The following is a 21,438-nucleotide window of genomic DNA, read 5'->3' as shown; positions in this document are numbered from 1 at the left end:
AGATTCTACACAGCATCCCGACTTTTGTGGAATCTGTATTGTATAATGCAACCGGTAAGTACTTGGTTGGACTCCTATAAAACAAAACTGTTTTTTCCATGCAGTACAAAGTAACAGGAGGGATTGTATTGCTGCCTATGTCTCCGTTGGAGATATCTACTCTTGCTTGGTTTGTCCTGGTGATCATTAGCACGGGTGAAAATTAAAATTTTTAATTTTGAGTTGTCACCAGAACAAGAATGAAGGAGAAATCTTCCAAATCTTCAATGGGGACATCGTCTAATAGGGGATTCTCTCACTTTGGAGACAAATTCCTGTTGTAGCTATGAAACAGGAACTGAAGGAAAGTCTTCCTAATGAGTCGCAATGGAAAAAAAAATAAAAATAGGTGGCATAGCTCTTTTGTGCATCAAAATACCTGTACTTGCTGGGAGCACACCAAAACACCTGTTTTTTGCCTACTGACAGAATATTGGTGATTTAGCAATACTGCTGACTGGCTTTAAAATAAAATGGCTATTACCTCCATTATATACAAACCTACACTGTTCTCAGTTGAATACTTACAATGTGTCTGAGCCTTTCAGTGGTCTTTCTGCTTTAAACATCAGATGCTGACTTGAAGATGAATATCAAGCAAGAAAGATGGGATTTGATCTGTGTTCCAGAAAAGCCGGACTTTGTCTCCGAGGAAGATGTTGACCTTTTCAGGCAAGCACGGGAACTGTCCTTTGAGGTGAATATTTCCCATATTGCTTTTATTCATTTAGCAGGGCATTTTATTCACGTGTTAAACTTGTGTGTTTGTCGCAATATGTGAAAAAATAAATAAATGAAAGCTATATTGCATTAAGGAATTGGGGAACAGCACGTCACATGATGCATTTAAGGGCTATTATAGATAAGAATTTTGGCTTTTCCAACTAGGAAAAAGCCATACTTTACCTTCAAAACAAGGAACACAACAACAATTGTATGAAAATTTAATTTATATATTGTATTAGGATAACAATATTACCAAAATAAATGGATTTGGCTTATTTTTATTAAGGGATTGTAAACCCTCGTTTTTAAAAATAAAAAACATGCTTATGCTCTGTGCAATTATTTTTGCACAGAGCAGCCCCAATTCTCTTCTGGGGTCTTCAGCTGGCACTCCAGGCCCCTTCTCCATCCGGTTCCCCCACAGAAAGGCATTTTCCATGGGGCAACTGAGCGGGCTTGCTTGGAGTCTCGTCGCTGTGTCCATGATACAGACAGCAAGACTTGGCCCCTGGGGGGAGCCCCTTAAGGTGAAAAACCTTGAGGCTTTAAAACCACTTTAAAGTTCACTTTGAATGCGAGTAAATAGTTAGCATGATGGGTACAATATTACATTCTACAAGGCTAGATTACCTGAACTTGAACAAATGTGTACATTTTTAATTGGTCAGCATGGTTCTCTTTTAAGCTTAATCTGAAGCTGAAATACAAAAACACCAGAAAATACTGGCTAAAAGCAACTGTTCTATTGCCATTTTCTGGAGACAGAGAGGCAACCAAATATTTACTTAGAAGCTACAGTTCCATATAGCCAAGTAGTATATCTCTAGCACGTGAAGGCTACACAATGGACATCAGGAATTTTGGCTCATTTCCGACACCAACTTTTGAAGCATTTTTGATGCATGTGAAATACTGTTCTGGAATCCGATCCTATAAAACATTGCACACTCAAACTGATGGAAGTCAGTGCATGTATAAAATAAACATAAAGGTCTCAAATCTACAAAGCAGCCACTATTCAAACAGGGAATACTGTTATGTACTTTTACCTTACATCCAACACACTCCTGATCGGATCGATATCGCAGCCACAGTAGGGGCGAGTATGATTGATGTTTTTTTTTTTTTTTGTTTGTTTATCACACATGTCGTGTTTTTTTTAATAAAAAACTGATGTTGCTTTTGATTTTTGGTTCAACATGATAATAAAACAAGAGGCCAGAAAGGGGCTGGGGAATCACCAACCCCCGGGACTTTAAGGGTATCAAATCACAAAATTGACAAAAAAAATAAAATAAAATAATACAATTTTATTCATATTTATGCAGAGAAATATTATATTTTCATTCATGTTATACCTTTATCATTTTAGTGCAAACTCTTTGGCTGCCTAAATTGTCCTGAAGAAGCCCTGATCTGGGCGAAACATGTTGAATAACTGCAGCTTTCTCTTCTCGTTTTTCCTGTATGGTTAAGTGAAATCTTGGTCAATTTTGATAAACGCCTGTTTATGCATCAATGGGCTAAATTGCTGTTTTTATGAATGTTCAAGCTACATTATCTCTCTGCATAAATATGAATAAAATTTTATTATTTTATTTTAATTTTTTTTGTCAATTTTGTGATTTGATACCCTTAAAGTCCCGGGGGTTGGTGATTCCCCAGCCCCTTTCTGGCCCCTTACATATTTTTTTCCTCATAATTATTGGGACGTGGTATCCTTGCTGTTCAGACTCCTTCTCTCTCAAAAAACTTTTCTCCTTAATGTATGATAATAAAACAAATGAAAATCACATGGACAACAGTAATGAGATCCCTGACTTAATAATTGGTTGTATATAGTTGAGGGCTCTTTCAGAAAGACAGTAATGCTTAATGCCCCATGAAACTGTGGATAACTTTTCAGAGGGTGGTTGGCAGGTGTTCAGGAGGTGCTACGGTCACTTCCTGATGCCTGTATATTTCTTTTAACATAGTGGGACTGCATCGTAATTGTGAGACAAAGATTTGCTGTCAATAGGCTGCAAAACAAGTCATCGCGGCTGTGGCATGTGTACAGCCCTGTCAGGTTGTAATGTTAGAGTTCCAGTGGCTGGATGAGGGACAATAAAGCCACCTGTGTTTTTCACCCCGAACACCAGTGTAAGAGAAGCAATCACACAATTTTCATAGCTGCCAGTTTGAGACCGTCCACCCGCAGACTCGGGCTGCTGTGCCAGATGTAGTGATGCAACTCCAAAACGTAACCAAGTCACCTTTGTTTCACAGTAGTAGTACAGATTTCTTCTCCCCAGAACATTACATCTATAATAGACATCAGTAGTATATGCAATTGCAGAACATATAATGTGTCTAATCCATAAACTAATGTTGAGATTAGATAAATGTCAAGATGTTGTTATAAAGGATAATTCAAGCATGGATTTAACTTTCTGCATATAGCCTAAGAAATAGACCCAGTGTTGTATTACTATGTGGAGTCCTCCTGGGTCTTTCCTTCGAGCACGCTGTTGCTCAAAAAAGGGATGGATTGGCGTGATCAGTCCGTGATTTACTTTGACTTTGGCGTGCATCTTGTATCTCTTTGGAAGTTTTCCTTTGCCTGTTTGTCTACCATTCTGCTACTGTCAAAATACACTTAACTTATCCATTTGACAGAAGTTACTCTAAATATCGGTTTCTGTTGAACAGGGAGGGCCACACACTGATCGAATTTTGATGCGCGTGTGACCAGCTTTAGTTTGAAATTTCACTATGGTTCAGTTATTTATAAACTGTTCTAAGGGCGGCAACTAATCTTTCCTAGTCTTTTAGAATATCTTCATGCAATAAGCAATATTTATCTCTTCACACTTTGCTTTGTTCTATGACATACCAAAGGCAAGCATGTATGCAAAATTTTCTTTTAATTTTGTCATTTTTCAGAAGAATAAAATATTTTTAATGACTCATAAGGGTACCAACAAATCTGTCCATATCTGTATCACATTTGCTTTAATTTAAGTATACTATTATCTCCACTTTTTGATCTGAGTGCAGGTACATTTTAACTATTTGTGGCACTGCTGTAAGTAATCTATTATGGATAGTGCAGTAGGAGACTGAAAACAAGCTAGGAATCGCAATGGCAGCTGTAAACCTGTTTTAAACTTTGACAGCTGGCTTACCTTCTAATGCAGAAGGGATCTGGCTGCCTGTACTGGCTTCTACCCAGATGTGCACCCAGTGTACCACTGTTGAGGGTATCGCAGCTGTTTCTGAACCAGCAGCCAAATCACGCTGTTCTATTCTTAATAGCACATCCATGCATGTTAACCCACAATGTGTTTGCGGGTCTGGGAACCGCAGGGAAGTTGCATGGTGCAAAAACGCCATACAGTTTCCCTGAGGCCGTGCTTTTAAAAAGGTGCAAACTTTTATTTTTATTTTTTAAATGGGCTGCAGTCCCGTACAAACGTGGGCTGCAAACCCGCACAGGTGTGAGCTTAACTGATCTTTCGCTCACTTTATCCTAAAGTCTTGTTTTGTTTTTTAATGAACAAACAAAATACTTACCTGTCCTGTGTAATCGTTTTACACAGGGCAGCCTGGATTTTCCTCTTCTCGGGTAATTCTTATGTGCTCCTGGCTTCTCCCCCCTGTCGAGTGCCCCCACAGCAAGCAGCTGGCTATGGGGCAGCCGAGCTGCAGTTCTGTGTGTCCATTCAGACACAAATCTGCTGTTGGGCCCTGCCCTCTCCCTCTCCCTCTCTCTCTCTCTGTCTCTCTCTCTCTCTCTCTCTCTCTGTCTCTGTCTCTGTGTCTCTCTCTCTCTCTCTCTCTCTCTCTCTCTCTCTCTCTCTCTCTCTCTCTCTCTCTCTCTCTCTCTCTCTCTCTCTCTCTCTCTCTCTCTCTCTCTCTCTCTCTCTCTCCCCTGATTGGCTAACAGACTTTGACAGCCGTGGGAACCACTGGCACTGCTGCCATGTCTCAGCCAATCAGGAGGAGTGTCCCGGACAGCTGAGGGGCTTTTGGATGTTGCTGGACAGAGATAGGGCTCAGGTAAGTATGAGGGGGGGCTGCTACACACAGAAGGCTTTTTATCTTCATGCATAGAATGCATGGAGATAAAAACCTTTCTGCCTTTACAACTCCTTTAATATGTTAAATAATGTTAAATTAAAATGTTATATATTTATTATTGCCCTTTATCTAAACACATTTAACCACTTAGTAAAATTGGAAGATGAATAGGGATTTTAAAGGTGCTAACTATAAAGAGAATTAGACAATGTACAGTGTAAAATTATACAATTTTTATTCAAAACATGGTTAAAATTAAATGACAATGAAATTATACAGTTGTGGTTTGACTGATCAAAAAAATCGATTAAATGAAAATGGATTGTTGCAAATTATCCCGGCATGTTTCGCAGATATGCTTCCTCAGGTTGTGGATGTGTGTATTGGTTAATCGATAAACAATACAAAATGCACAAAATTAATTAACAGCACAATATAATATAGAAAGAGACACATTGAAAGGGACCACTTGGAAGATGAACACTGCTCACCCAGACCAGGTAAACCGCTCCAAACCACCGCCAGATAATGACCAATCACTGGTAACCCCACAGATCTATAGACACCAAAAACCGTAGAGGGCAAAAGAGCCAGCTAAAAATTAAGTAAATATTGTTTCTCAATAAGATGAAAAATGAATAGTAATATTGTTGCAAACATTTGCAACAATAGGGCTAAACATCCTCTAATATTAAGGTATTAATAATTTACTCACTTAAAATCAAGATTGGTAGAGCTCAAGAGGAAAATGACAAAAGGATATACTCCGATGAGCCAGACAGAGTTGGGGATTACAAAGGAAAAAGGACTAGGGACAAAATTTGAAAATCAAGTAAACAAAAAAAATATAATAAGGACAATTTAGCCATGTTAAAAATAAAAATAAATACTTTTTTTAAACATTTAACCACTTAACCGCACCATAGCCGAATGACGGCTACAGCGCGGCTTGATAACTCTGGGAGGTCGTACATTGACATCCTCCCACAATCGCGCACATGGGAGTATCCGGATCAAGGATAACTGTAAATGGTTGCTGACGGAGTTTGCAAAAAAACCAACATCATGTCCGGTTCCTCTCCCCTCTCTCCCGATTGGTACAGTATGAGCCGGGAGGGGAGAGATGAGGTGCAGCAGCGATGTGGGCTGGATCTGTAGTGCCCACAGCACTTATCTGTGCCCATTACAGCCTCATCCAGCCATCCATCCATCTATGCTCAGCCATCCCTCTGTCATACTCGTACTCGGCCAGCCATCCATGCTCAGCCATCCCTTTGTCGTACTCATCCAGCCAGCAATCCATGCACAACCATCCCTCTGTCATACTCATCCAGCCATCCATCCATGCTCAGCCATCCATACTCGCCATTACTCATCCATCCATTCACACCCAGCCATACTCAACCGTACCCAGTCATACTTATTCATGCTCAGTCATCCACATTTATGGCTCAACCATGCTCAGCCATCCCAATCCACAGCTCCACCACCCCCATTCATGCTCATCCATGCAACATCAGTTCCCATCCATGCCACTACAGTGATTCACAAAAGTGTAATAGGTAGTCAAATTAGGTTTGAAATGTATACCCCTTTGAACACCTGACAGTGCTCCCTGTTTGTTGGGTCTCTGTATGTGGCCTGGCTGTAGAAAAGTCTTGCATGTGGTATCGTCATACTCTGGAGGAGTAGGAGAATATATTTTGCGGTGTAATTTGTGCTATGTACATTGTGTAAATGGACAGCTTTGTGTATAAAAATAAAAATTAAATGTTCAAAAGACACATTATGCCTCAGATTATACGTTGGGGTGTTTTCTTTCCAAAATGGGGTTATTTTTGGGGCGTTTCCATTGTCATGGTGCTCCAGGGCCTTCAAAAGTGTAAGAGGTAGTCAAGAAATTTAAATGTGCTATTTATGCTCCTAAAAAGCTTGATGGTGCTCCCTCAATGTTGGGCCTCTGTATATGGTCAGGCTGTGTGAAAGTCTCACACATGTGATATCGCCGTACTCAGGAGAAGTAGCAGAATGTGTTTTGGGGTATAATTTGTGGTATGCATATACTGTGTGTGAGAAATAACCTGCTAATATGACAATTTTGTGAAAAACAAATCTTGATTTTGCAAAGAATTGTGGGAAAAAATTACAACTTCAAAAAACTCACCATGCCTCTTACTAAATACCTTGTAATGCCTACATTCCGAAATGTGGTCATTTGGGGGGTACTTTCCTTGTAAGGGTCGCAAGAAATGAGATAGGCCATCGGGACTTCAGGTGTGATCAAGTTTCAGAGATTGGCACCACATCTTGTAAACTCTAACTTTCACAAAGACCAAATAATATACACCAATTTTGGGTTATTTTTACCAAAGATATGTAGCAGTAAGAAAAATGACTAATTTGCTAAATTTTATAACAAACTAAAAAAACTTTTTTTTTAAAGGAATTTCCAGTCTTTTTTTCTTTTATAACGCAAAAAATAAAAACCTAGTGGTGATTAAAAACCACCAAAAGAAAGCTCTATTTGTGTGGGAAAAAAAGGACAAAAAGTTCACATGGGTACAGTGTTGCATGACTGCATAATTGTCATTCAAAATGTGAGAGCACCGAAAGCTGAAAATTGGTCTGGTTAGGAAGGGGGTTTAAGTGCCCAGTGGGCAAGTGATTAAAATATTCTGTTAGCGGTATGGTCATTGAAATACATGTATCCTAATAAACATGTGTGAGACACCTCCATCGATTGGTTTCCGTACTCTCGTCAGCATCCAAACTAGCCATATATCTTCGAAATTCAGTTCAGCAAGGACTTGGCAGAATTTTGATACATCTGTGGGCACTGTGATTGAAAATAATTCAATCTACTGATCGAATTCTCCTCAGCCACCCTCTAGGAAAATTTCCGCTGGTGATCAGTGTATCCTGACAACAGAGAAGACTCCCCGCTTTCAGAATACAATGACACAGGAGGGAGGATTCCCCCATGGACAGGGGAATCGGGTCAGATTTTTTTCATTTCCTGCTGGTTGAACGAAAGAAATGGACCCATCTTTGGCCAGTCCAACATCCTGGGTGTCAGATGCCTGCATTTCTCCACTGCATGGCTTCTACATTCCTTCCTGGTCATTGTGTTATTAGTGTGTCTTTTCAGAGCTCCTGGGGCACACTGACAAAGTGTAGCGGGAAGAAGTAGGCATCGACATTACTGGAAGTGTCAGATGCTGAAGATCATAGCAGTACCTCTAGGAGAGAGAGAGATTCTGTTTAATGGAGGCAGCAGTAATGGCAAGTGTAATGTATTTTAAAGATTCAGCGTTGATGGGTTAAAAAATGAGGGGGTAACGTATTTGTCAGTGGACAAATGCACAAAATCAGCAGGGGATCAAAGAAATGATCAGTCTATAATTTTAATGGTAGGTTTATTTTAACAGTGAGAGACAGAATAACAAAAAAACAGCAGAAAAACGTATTTCAAAAAAAGTTATTCATTGATTTGCATTTTAATGCGTGCAATAAGCATTTGAACCCTTTTGCAAAACATGACTTAGTACTTGATGGCAAAACCCTTGTTGGCAATCGAAGGTCAGACATTTCTTGTAGTTGGCCACCAGGTTTGCACACCTCTCAGGAGGGATTTTGTCCCACTCTTCTTCAGATCCTCTCAAAGTCCTTACGTTTTCTAGGCTGACCTTAGGCCACTACAGGACCTTAATGTGTTTCTTCTTTGGCCACTCCTTTGTTGCCTTGGCTGTGTGTTTTGGGTCATTGTCATGCTGGCATACCCAGCCACGACCCATTTTCAATGCCCTGGCTAAGGTAAGAATGTTCTCACCCAAGATTTGATGGTGCATGTCCCCATCCATCGTCCCTTTCAGGCGATGAAGTTGTCCTGTCCTCTTAGCAGAAAATCACCCCCAAAGCATAATGTTTGCACCTCCATGTTTGATGGTGGGGATGGTGTTCTTGGTCATACGCAGCATTCCTCCGCCTCCCAAATACAGTTCATGCCAAAGAGCTTGCTTTTGGTCTCGTCTGACCACAACACTTTCACCCAGTTCCCCTCTGAGTCAGTCAGATGTTCATTAGTAAACTTCAGATGGGCCTGTACATGTGCTTTCTTGAGCAGGTTGATTTTACGGGCATTGCAAGATTTCAGTCTATGGTCCCAGCTGCCTTGAGATCATTGACAAGATTCTCTTGTGTAGTTCTGGGCTGATTCCTCACCGTTCTCCTGATCATTGACACTCCACAAGGTGAGATCTGGCTTGGAGCCCTGACTGAGGGAGATTGGCCATTATTTTGTGTTTCTTCCATTTGCAAATAATCGCACCAACTGTTGTCACCCTGTCACCAAGCTGCTTAGCGATGGTCTTGTAGCCCATTCCAGCCTTGTGTAGGTCTACAATCTTGTCCATGACATCCTTGGACAGCTCTTTGGTCTGTGCCATGGTGGAGAGATTGGAATCTGATTGCTTCTGTGGACAAGTATCTTTTATACAAGTAACAAGCTGAGATTAGGAGCACTCCCTTTTAAGGGAGTGCTCCTAATCTCAGCTCATTACCTGTATAGACACCTGTGAGCCTATCTGATAGGGGATCAAATCCTTATTTCACTTATTAAAATGCTAATCAATTTAGAACTTTTTTTAAATGCATTTTTCTGGATATTTTTTGATTTTATTTTAGACTGATCATTTTCTTTGTCAGTGGGCAAACGTACAAAATCGTCAGGGAATCGAATACTTTTTTTCCCTCACTGTATATGTCCCAATGGCTTTGTCTCTCTTATGTTCAGTTATGTTTTAAAAACAAAGCATTTCTGATATGTTTAGAGATGAACAATTTCTTTCTTTAATTTGAGCTGCCATGTTCCGATTTCTTCTTTAGAGAAAATGGTGAAATCTGTATTTTTGATCATGGAATGACATTTTACCTCCAAGTCCTCTATTGCTTATAAATCTGTATTTCATTTCTACCTCTAATGGCTCATTTTCCATTTTTTCCTTAATAGACATCTCATAGAACCTCACAATTATTACCAGTCAAAAGCTGGTTGTATTTTAAAGAACAATAATAATCTGCCTAATAATATATATATAATCAATACACTTACATGTAATGATGTTTTAAGTAATTGTTATGCTTTTTTTTTTTTTTTTTTTTTTTTATTGGGTAGAAAATAGGATGCCAAACATTTGATGACCACACTGGACGCTACCCTTCAGTTATTGAGTTTGGAAAGTTTGAAATCCAGACGTGGTACTCTTCGCCTTATCCACAGGAATATGCAAGGTGAGAGTTGTGTAATATCCCACATAAGCACTTTTCCCTAAAAAAGAAAAACATTTAATTTTTGATCTAGGGTTTTTTGAAAAATTGCGTTACCCATGCCCTTTTTATCGTTGTTTAACATATATTAACTCTGTTAAAGGAACACTAATGTGAAAGCTATTGGGGCAAATTCAATAAAGCTGCTGCGCTAATTTTCTTGCATGGTTGCCTTTTTTAATGTATTGCACCAAATGTATGTAACATTTGCAATACTTTTTTTGGTTCTGGCAGTGACTAGTGTGCCAGATTCTGGTAGGATAAACACCCCCAAGGGTGCTTGACCCAAGTATAGCAACAGATGTGTGGCCTAAAATAATTGAAACCATGGTAAAAAAAAAGTAATACTTTTACTCTCTCCTGACAGTGTAATAGATTTGTGCCACCTTTGGCACTATCACTGTAGATAGACAGCTTGGTTGATTGTAAATGTAGAAGTAATATAAAAATATGCATATACAATGAAAAGGGGGAAATGTACTAAATTCTATTATATTCAGTTAGGGGAAATTATTTTAAGCTATGGTGGTACTTCAAAGTAAAAATAAATACAACGGTTGTGCCTACAGTTAGTGCAGTGTGTCAGTGCACATGATCTTTACAATCTTCAGCTTCTAGTGGAGGGTAAACCTGTCAGTTAATAAAGCTTCTGATCTTGCATATAATCCGGACAGCATTGTTATGACAGTTTGAGTCAGTTCTGTTATAATGGAGATTACTGATTACAAAATGGCCATTAAGTGTTTGTTTTCTATTATCTATGCAGGGTCAGGAGTTCTACATGGTAGAAAAGTGAAACTGTGTCTCTCATGAACCTTTCTACAGTGAGCTGAGACTAGGTCACAGCAATAGAATAGGACTTGAAAAGAACACTTTTTTTTTTTTCGACAGGTCGAAAGCCATTTTTCATTCCTTAGTGTTTTTCTGTCTGACACAGCTGGAGGCAGTTGCTCTTTAGTTAGGATATTAAAGGAGAAGTATAGCCAAAGCTCGTTTTGGCTGGGTTTCTCCTATGGCTCACGGGAGTGAAGTTCGTTTTGCACTCCTGTGACCTGTTTTCACCAGAAATCAGACCAGGCACTGCGTCATCCCGACAATAGAAGTCTGGATCCACCAGGTGCCTGGACTGCCTCTCGAGCCACTGAGAGCCTGAGACAGCCGCTCCCTGCCCCTCCACAGCCCAGCACTCCAGTGAGGGAGGATGGAGGAGAGCGGAGAGCTGCTAATTGACAGTTCGTAGCTCTCTGCTGAGGGAGCTGTGAGAACCGAGCCATCCGCGGTGTTCGATGACTCGGGTTCTCAGTGTAGAATGGCCGGGGGACAGATGCAGCACCTAGGCAAGTACGATTCTCTTTTAATAATAATTTATAGTTCTTGATACTTTTTGGTTGTGTTTTTATTTTTATTTTTTATCCTTCAGATTACCAAAGCTTTACCTGTGCGAGTTCTGTCTGAAGTATATGAAGAGCAAGACTATCCTACTGCGGCATTTAAAGAAGTGTGGCTGGTTCCACCCTCCTGCCAATGAAATTTACCGGAAAGATGACTTGTCGGTGTTTGAGGTGTGTGGGCGACTATAATCTCTAGAAGGCCAGGCAGCGATATTCTCTCCTAATGTTAAAATTGTGTCTCTGACCTCCTCAAATTTCAACCCTACAGTTTATTTATATAAACAAATGTACCTTTTGCTAGTATCATGTAGCTTGTGTATGTGAAAGGCAATAGCCATTACTTTAGTAGATAATGGGTTTTGTAGGTGCAATCCAAAATTTCCTTCCCATATGCATTACGATTAGGTTTGAAAGATTGTAATCTATTTACTTACTTGTTTGTTTTTTGGACAGTGCTCATAATAAATACCTTTTGTATGGCTTTTGTTTTAGGTGGACGGTAACATAAGTAAAATCTACTGCCAAAATTTGTGTTTGCTGGCAAAGCTGTTTCTGGATCACAAAACATTATATTATGATGTCGAGCCATTCCTTTTTTATGTTCTTACTAAAAATGACAAGAAGGGCTGTCATTTGGTTGGATATTTCTCTAAGGTGGGTTTTCTAAAACTTGATTTCCAAACGCTGTATGTTGAATGAATCCAGTTCTGAGCTGAAAAGGATGACTCAGAACAACACATTTTAAAGGCATTGTTCTAAGGACACTTTTTCACTACATTCTGTGCCTTGCTTTTTTAGCACTGTACATGTGATTGTTGATTTTATTGCGTTTTTGAACTCGCAAGAACCCACAAGAAGGGTATTTCTAATATTATTTGCAAGCACATTGGCCATTAACAATTCCTAATGGTTATCTCCAACCTAGGTATTCAGATTTGGAGAACGTAACTAAAATTCTGTTTTCATAACTCACCAGATGATTATAACATTGAATCCCTTGTGCTAATACAATTTAGGGTCTACAGACGCTATACTATGTCTGTCTGTAGTAAACCACATAAAATATTATGACACCACTAACTCAAATTGGTGTAGCTATGTGCTCAATTATATTGCAGCATGTGGACTACTGATTGGTATCTCTGCTTATTATTATATCCACACTCTACTACTGCCTATAGAAAATCACATGCATATAGTGCTAATGAGTGCCACAACTAATTATTTACCACTTCAATGCCTATTCTGGCACTTCTCTCCTACATGGAAAATCACTCTGAACTCCCACACATTATACTGAGAGCCCCTACTAATAGAAAAAATTAAATGGACCCTCATGCGTTTAATTGAGAGGGTGACAATCCTAAAATATGCACCTTTATAAAATAAGTCAGACATGTCAGATCCCATAGTGTCATTGCCATTAAGTTCAACAGTTTTCAAATGAATAATGCTAATGAAAATATTGATAACCGTTGATCCCACCCAGAACTAATATCTGTGTTTGGCAGATGCTGGAGAGCTAAACCCACCTGCCAGCTTCTTATATCCTGGGTTTGCATATATGTTGTGGCCATTGTGAAGGGGTTCCAGTCTCCCTGTTGAGAATATTTTATTTTTCATGATGTAAAATTAGGAGGAACTGAAACGTGCAGAGAGGTGGGTGGGGGGGGGGGGGAGCTCCTGAGTTGACAATTTACCAATTTTTTGGCAGGTAGAACTCACAGCTGTATTATCCATCACGTAAAGGAAACAAAGTGGACATGTTGGGGATGAGGAGAGTTGTATCTCTGAAATTTTTAGGTTTTATCTGGTGTAAATATTTTTCATTGGCTGCTGACACACAAGAGCCTTGGCTAGGCTCTAGTAATATATCCAGCTTTAAAGGCTAGGTTCACCTTTTAGAAAAAAATGCACACATTTGTTTTTGCTGGAGTCTGCAGAGAATTGCACCCATGGTCAGTAGATCGCAGGAGCAATGCCAGACCCTTGCAGACAAGCCCTACAGCTTTCTGCCCGTACTTCTGTACAGGTTGTCCATTTGAAAGCTGCAGGGCTTGTGAATGAACTATGAGTGCAATCATCAGCAGTTCATTGAGGACTACAAGCTGCCTGCCATGGTAGCAGATGGGTAATGTTCTCATTTAAAGGTTCCTGCACAGCCTAACAACGGGTACAGGGAGATGAACCTTGGCCTGCTGTCATGGGGGAGGGGGATCTTGAGGGGGACTTTAGGAGCTTGTTGTACATCACACCCTAAAAATGAGTGTGACATGTAGCATGCTCCAAAAGGTGAACATGGCCTTTAAACAGCAATAAAACCTTGCTGAGATTCAAACCCTTTCCATACTTACAAAAAAAAGTATGTGGGGGGGGGGGCAGAGCGCCAACAGGCGACCCAAGAAGAGAATTGGGGTGCAAAACAGAGCTGGTAAGTATGGTATTAAAGGAAAATTTGGCTATACAAACACTTTAAGGCTCCATGCACACTAGCATTTTTCATAAGCTCAAGAAAAGCTAGAAAAAAATGCTGGCTGAAAAACTATAATAGTATTTTTGTGCCATCTTCTAGTAGCATTTTAGTAGCTTTTAGGAGAATTAGCATTTTATTAGCTTTTTTTGCAGTATGTGAAGAAAAAAAATGTTATTTAAAAAAAAAAGTAGCACTTTAGTAGCATTTAAGAGCTTTCTGTGTTTTTTTTTTTTTTCTGTTGGAAAAACGCTCCAAGAAACTCTACATAACCAAATTTTTTATTTTTTTGCTTCTAGACACTAAAGCTCAAAAAATGCTAAAGTACTAAAGTGTGCATTGGCACATAGGATAAGACTTGCGCTTCTAGAAGCATAAAAAATAGCTTCTAGGAGCTTAAAAAACACTAGTGTGCGTGGAGCCTAAATTCCCAACATTTATTTAGAATGGTACAAATAAACGTGAAGTAACAAGGGGCTACACAGTAGGACAAGGGTGCCCCCAGAACACTGTCAGGCTTACTTATCAGGTTTTTTAAAAGAGAAGTGATGATATGGAAAGGGCAGTAATCCATTACTACCAGACTCGTAATATATATCAATGCACTGAAATATAATTGGCTGTTATAGGCAAACTATACTTTGTCCCTTTTTATGTTAGTTTTTTTCTCTTTTTGGATAGGCCTGTTTATCCTTTTGTGTATTAAAAATGTAACCCATTGTCTTCCTTTTTATACAGGAGAAACTTTGCCAGCAGAAGTACAATGTGTCATGTATCATGATTTTGCCTCAGTATCAGCGGCAGGGATTTGGAAGGTTCCTCATTGACTTCAGTAAGTTTTATCCATCTCTGTTCCTTCAAGCCATTTGAGCATTTATGAGACCCTTAGAAGCTCTAGTGTACTAGCTTTCCACGTGCCATGTTGTAATGTTTAATTCTTTGTATATTGAGGATTCTTTGTTTGATGCACTTAAGTCTTTTTCTGATACTACTCTGTAGTTCCTTGAAAGACTACAAGCTCTCAAGTTCTAGTTGCATACAGCTGCGTAATGCAGGTGGTATTTTTAGGAGGTTCATGGGCGCTTTGGTGTACAGATAAATACACCTACCTTGTCAGCTTAAAGTAACGTAATACGTTAGTGGTATATTAGTCTTTACTTCTGTGCAGTCTTTTAGGTTTAAGTTTTTTTTTTAGGTTTCTATAGTGCAACAAATTTCTGTTCAAGTGAGATATTGTTAAATAGAACACAATGTATTATTTCTGTTTACAACCACATAAATACGATACATGGTTAAAAAACCATTTGTTAAAGACTTTCAGGTAATAAAAAAATACAGCAACCTCTAATTTTTTATTTAAGAAATAAATACCAGGCTGTTCCGAGGCGACAAAGCTTTGCAACCTTTTATGGTTTCAAAACTTGTCAGGCTCTTTCTGCCTCTTGCACTTTCTTTTGGCCAGTGATGCAGTCCATCATAGTACTGGGCCAATAGCAATGTGTTGCTGTAACCCCAAACTGAAACTACCCAGAGGTCAAAGCTTTGCCTGGAAGAATAGCCTGGTGTAGCAGCCTCTGTTTTTGTCTTTAGAACGGGAGTAAACCCGCTGAAATTTTTTTTTTTTTTTCATACCTGCAAGGGGAAAGGCATAATGAGCTAGTATGCACCAGGGGAATATCTCCTAAACCATACAGGTTTAGGAGATATTTTTTTTACCTACAGGGAAGCCTTATTATAGGCTTACCTGTAAGTAAAAGTGGAAAAAAAGTATACAACTGCTTTAAAGGAGTTGTAAAGGCAGAAGGTTTTTTTTTTGTTTTTTTTTTTTTTTTTTTTTTCTTTCTTTCTTTTTTTTTCTTTTTTTTCTTTTTTCCAAATACTTTATTTAAAGAGAACACACAAGAAATACAGATACCACATCCATACTATGTAAAACAAGGAATGTTTCCAGCAATAATGAGTCTACAGCACCAAAAAAAAAGGAAAAGACCTCTCTGCATAAAAAAGTGAACAATGAAATGAGATATAAACTCTGAGCGCCAGGATCTAGGAAGTCTCTGTATCCCGCAAGACATTCTACTCTGTATATATTGGTTAGCAAGAACAATGAAAAGACCCTCAGGGCCTTTCAGTAAGCAGAGGGTTGAGAAAAGAAGCAAATGAGAAAGAGAAAAGGGGGGTGAACAGGGTACCACCATCCAGACACTCCTTCCATGCCTGGGGAGCCAGCAGTATAGTCCCTTACGCTCGAGGATTCAAGACGCCAGTTTTGTGTATTCCTCAGAGTAGATAAACTCATACCAATAAAAAAAATTTTTTTTTTTTTTAATTCCTCATTTGGGCCCTTTTCCGTCGCCACCAAGTCCTCCATCGCATTAATTTCTGCAATTTTTTTCAGCCAGAATACAACTGACGTTGGCTGTGTCCGCTTCCAGAACAGCGGGATGCAGCTTTTTGCTGCTGTGAGCAATAGCAGCAGGATAGAGTTCCTATATGCCTTGCTCACAATCTCATGGTGGTGCAGGAGGAAGAACGCAGGGGTCCCTCTAACTCCCGTTCGGTGAATTTTTGAAAAATATGGTGGAAGTCCATCCAATGGGAAGGTTTTTTATCTTAATGCATTCTAAGCATTAAGATAAAAAAAAACTTCAGTGTGCAGCTAAGCCCCATCTCTATCCAGCCATGTCCAGGAGTCCCTTAGACACCCTGGACTCTCCCCTCTGATTGGCTGAGACACAGTAGTGGCACCATTTGGCTCCCGCTGTCAGTCAGTTAGCCAATCAGGAGAGAGAGGAGCGGGGCCAAACCACAGCTTCTTGTCTGGACACACAGAGCTTCAGGTCTGCTTGCATACCCCCATAGCAAGCTGCTTGCTGTGGGGGCACTTGACAGGGGGGAGGGGCCCGAAAAGAGGAGGATCCAGGCTGCCCTGTGCAAATCCACTGCACAGGGGTAGGTAACTATAACATGTTAATTTTTTTTTTTTTAAAGACTTTACAATCCACTTTAACTTTTAATAAGTTTCCAATTTTAGCTTTACATAAATTGAAACCCACAATTTTATATAGCGATGACACACAACATTACTTGAACAGAATATGTAGTCATGGACTTTGTGTGGACATATAGAAAAGAAACTGAGTATCATAAAAACGAGTTTATTATGTACCATTGAAAATGTAATACACAACATTGAAAATTACTTTCCACACAGGGATCCACAACGTGCAAAAATTCTGATTACAATTCACATTTGAGCTCAATGCCTTTTGGGAATCCTCCTTCAGGAGAAACATGTGACAGAATCTGTGCATTGGAACCCAGTCCTAATCTTTAATAGAGTAATATCTGTCAGTAGGGTAGACTGGAATTCATAGCATGTGTATGTTGCCCATGGAGGTGCAAATGAGTAAGCCAAGGTGAAGCCACTGCCTCACAGGTGGAAAATTAGGGTACAAACCATAAACCGCCATTGGTCTTGTACTTCTAGTCTTAAAATAAAAGGACTTCCCAATGGAGAACCATATAAACCCAATGTGAGTAAGTCACCAAAAGACAGCATGGTAATTAAAGTAGTCAAGGCACATACAGTATCTCATAAAAGTGAGTACACCCCTCACATTTTTGTAAATATTTTATTATATCTTTTTATGTGACAACACTGATGAAATTACACTTTGCTACGATGTAAAGTAGTGAGTGCACAGCTTGTATAACCGTGTTAATTTGCTGCCCCTCAAATTAACTCAACAAACATCCATTCATGTCCAAACCACTGGCAACAAAAGTGAGTACACCATTTAAGTGAAAATGTCCAAATTGGGCCCAGAGTGTCAATATTTGTGTAGCCACCATTTTTTTTTTCTAGCACTGCCTTAACCCTCTTGGGCAGGGAGTTTACCAGAGTTTCACAGGTTGCCACTGGAGTCCTCTTTCACTCCATGATAACATCACGAAGTTGGTGGATGTTAGAGACCTTGCACTCCTCCACCTTCTGTTAGAGGATGCTTAATAGGGTTTAGGTCTGGAGACCTGCTTGGCCAGTCCACCTTTACCCTCAGTTCCTTCAGCAAGGCAGTGGTCATCTTGGATGTGTGTTTGGGATAGTTATCATGTTGGAATCCTGCCCTGCGACCCAGTCTCTGAGGGGGGGGGGGGGGGGGGGATCATGCTCTGCTTCAGTATGTCACAGTACATGTTGGCATTCATGGTTCCCTCAATGAACTGTAGCTCCCTAGTGCCGGCAGCACTCATGCAGCCCCAGACCATGACACTCCCACCACCATGCTTGACTGTAGGCGAGACACACTTGTCTTTGTACTCCTCACTTGGTTGCCACAACACACGCTTGACACCATCTAAACCAAATAAGTTTATCTTGGTCTCATCCGAGCACAGGACATGGTTCCATTAACCCATGTCCTTAGTCTGCTTGTCTTCAGCAAACTGCAGACTTTCTTGTGCGTCATCTTTCGAAGAGGCTTCCTTCTGGGACGACAGCCATGCAGACCAATTTGATGCAATGTGCGCGTATGGTCTGAGCACTGACAGGATGACCCCCTACCCCTTCAACCTCTGCAGCAATACTGGCAGCTCTCATACGTCTATTTCCCAAAGACAACCTCTGGATATGAGGCTGATGGCATGCTTTCAACTTCTTTGGTCGAACATGGAGAGGTCTGTTCTGAGTGGAACCTGTCCTGTTAAACCACTATATGGTCTTGACCACCATGCTGCAGCTCCGTTTCAGGGTCTTGGCAGTCTTTTTATAGCCTAGGCCAGTGATGGCGAACCTTGGCACTCCAGATGTTTTGGAACTACATTTCCCATGATGCTCTGGTACCTTGCATTGTAGTGGAGCATCATGGGAAATGTAGTTCCAAAACATCTGGGGTGCCAAGGTTCGCCATCACTGGCCTAGGCCATCTTTATGTAAAACAGCAATTCATTTTTTTTTTTTTTTTTTTTTTTTTGATCCTCAGCTAGTTTTTTGCCATGAGGTGCCATGTTGAACTTCCAGTGACAAGTATGAGAGTGAGAGTGATAACACCGAATTTAACACACCTGCTCCCTATTCACACCTGAAACCTTGTAGCACTAATGAGTCACATGACACCAGGGAGGGAAAATTATTAATTGGGCCCAGTTTGGACATTTTCACTTAGGGGTGTACTCACTCTTGTTGCCAGTGATGTAGACGTTAATGGCTGTGTGAGTTATTTTGAGGGAACAGCACATTTACACGGTTTTATAAGCTGTACTCTCACTACTTTACATTGTAGCAAAGTGTCATTTCTTCAGGGTCGGTTCACACTAGGACGACTTGTCAGGCAACTTAGCCGCCTGACAAGTCACGTCCCATTCTGTACTATTAGTACTTCATATTCTCATCGCACACGTTCCTGGATGCGCTCTCAGATTTGGGTGCTGTAGCAACAACCAGCTGGAAACTGGTTCAAGTCAAGGTGAAGATATTTGCCAGCACACCATGGAACGACACAAGTAGTGTCCAAACAGGTGATTTATTGCATGATCACAACACAAAGATAGTGCAACGTTTTGGAGCCGCGCAGGGCCTTTCATCAGGTATGTGATGACATGCCCAACGAAGGGGCCCTGCGCGGCTCCGAAACGTTGCACTATCTTTGTGTTGTGATCATGCAATAAATCACCCGTTTGGATGCTACTTGTGTCGTTCCATCGTGTGCTGGCAAATATCTTCACCATTCTGTACTATGGAACTAAGCTTAACAAGTCACTCCGCTTTAGAAAAAGGTTCCTGTACGACTTTGGGCGACTTGCATTAACTTCTATAGAGAAGTCGTTTTGCAAGTTGCCGCAGCGGTCGTGTCCAGGTCGCCTGAGGCAGTCGCCCTGCAAGTTGTGCTGCCTCAGTGTTGTCACATGAAAAGAGATAATAAAATATTTACAAAAATGTGAGGGCTGTACTCACTTTTATGAGATACTGTATGTGCCTTGGCCACTTTGATTACCATGCTGCCCTTTGGTGACTTACTCACATTAGGTTTAGATGGTTCCCCATTTTTTTTCCCCCACTTTTGTGATATACTGTATATAATAAAGAAGAAACTCTTGATAAGCATCTTAGAAACAATCTCGGTTCATAATAATCCTCACTAGTTATAGCGTCTTGGATCTTCTTATCAAAATCATAAGAACTCTTTAGCAGTCACAAAGCCTTTTCTGGAAATATACCTTTAGGATCTGACGCCGCTTAGTTATATAGTTTAGATGCATTTCACCACCATCAAAATGTACGATATGTTCTTAAAATAATGTCTTTAGCCCATTTTGTCCTGTTTTTAACGTGGTAAAGCAAACCTCATGACGCCTGTATTGTGAGCCATCAAAGCTAGATTGTATACATCCTGTGCTCAGGAGATAACACCATGCAGAAGGTGGAAGCATAAGGAAGAGATCTGCATTGCGTGTAAAATCTCACCCTAGGAATGGAGGAGACCTCCCTCCTCTCCCTCCCTCCCTCTCTTCTTTTCCCTGTACTGTCAGAACTCATTGCTTAAGCTGATCTTGGCAGCTGTGTACTTGTGCTGTAGCTCTTTTGTCTGTTGGCGCTCTTGGCAGTGCATGTGTCTGAAGTGTGCACGTTAGTCTGGGCACTGTGTCTGTTATGAAGCCGATTTTGTGGGAAACCCAGGATACCGCTTGCTCACAGACACATGAATGAGACAGAATTCATACATAATACTGGACCCCAGAACTATGACCATTACCTAAGTAAACATGGGTAGAATTGTCCGTGTGATGGGGGTCTATTTGTGCTGCTTGAATGCTTTGATTTGCCGGTAGATTAGTGTTTTCTACATTGTGTCTCGGGGGCTGTCTCAACGTTTATTGCAGGCTTGTGAAGGTGTTTAATGAGGTTGGCTGAGTGTAATTACAGGAAGTCAGACTGCTTTGCCCCCCTGGTGTTTGTCGTGTCCCCTCTAAGTGCCTCTTAATAACACTGACAGCCTGCAGCGCTTTCTCATTATCTCTGTCCTGCGCTGCCAGATTCTTGTCTTTTACTTAACCTTTTTTCCCCTGCATACTGTAATATGTTTTGCATGCAACACACGGGAGGGGTATAGTGTTATATATCCTAATACAGGAGCTGTAGAACTATAATTTAATCGATCAAGGGCTTTCATGCTTATCATGAACCATAATGGTGGTGCGCTAACCTGGATATTATACAGTTTTGCTAGTGAGCACAATGGTTGAAAGGCTTCATGTGATCCTGCATTCTTCAGAATATATCTTGGTTTACAAAGGATTAAAGAACCTTATATTAAAAAATGATTGTGTATTTGTTTTCTCACCCCTTTTCTCCAGTTTTTTTTTTTTTTTTTTTAATTGATACATTTTTTTGTATGTGTCTTATGACAATGGCAGCGGCATTTAAAG

At 40.3% G+C, this 21,438-nt stretch overlaps 1 protein-coding gene across 5 annotated transcripts in view; it reads left to right on the top strand.

The window, feature by feature from the left end:
* The window catches only part of KAT6B (lysine acetyltransferase 6B), a 199,231-nt gene that overhangs the window by 130,447 nt on the left and 47,346 nt on the right, over nucleotides 1-21,438 (top strand). For all 5 annotated transcript variants that reach the window (XM_077454037.1, XM_077454040.1, XM_077454038.1 and 2 more), the window contains 5 exons: nucleotides 612-736; nucleotides 10,001-10,116; nucleotides 11,573-11,714; nucleotides 12,036-12,197; nucleotides 14,752-14,845. In XM_077454037.1, the coding sequence (XP_077310163.1) occupies nucleotides 612-736; nucleotides 10,001-10,116; nucleotides 11,573-11,714; nucleotides 12,036-12,197; nucleotides 14,752-14,845 (639 nt within the window). The remainder of the gene's footprint in view (nucleotides 1-611; nucleotides 737-10,000; nucleotides 10,117-11,572; nucleotides 11,715-12,035; nucleotides 12,198-14,751; nucleotides 14,846-21,438) is intronic.

The sequence above is a fragment of the Lithobates pipiens genome, unplaced genomic scaffold (assembly GCF_037356315.1).
Source record: "Lithobates pipiens isolate NorthernLeopardFrog02 unplaced genomic scaffold, aLitPip1_a1.2 Scaffold_25, whole genome shotgun sequence".
NCBI lineage: Eukaryota > Metazoa > Chordata > Amphibia > Anura > Ranidae > Lithobates > Lithobates pipiens.
The sequence above is the reverse complement of the archived record's forward strand: the minus strand, read 5'-3'. Positions and strand labels throughout refer to the sequence as shown.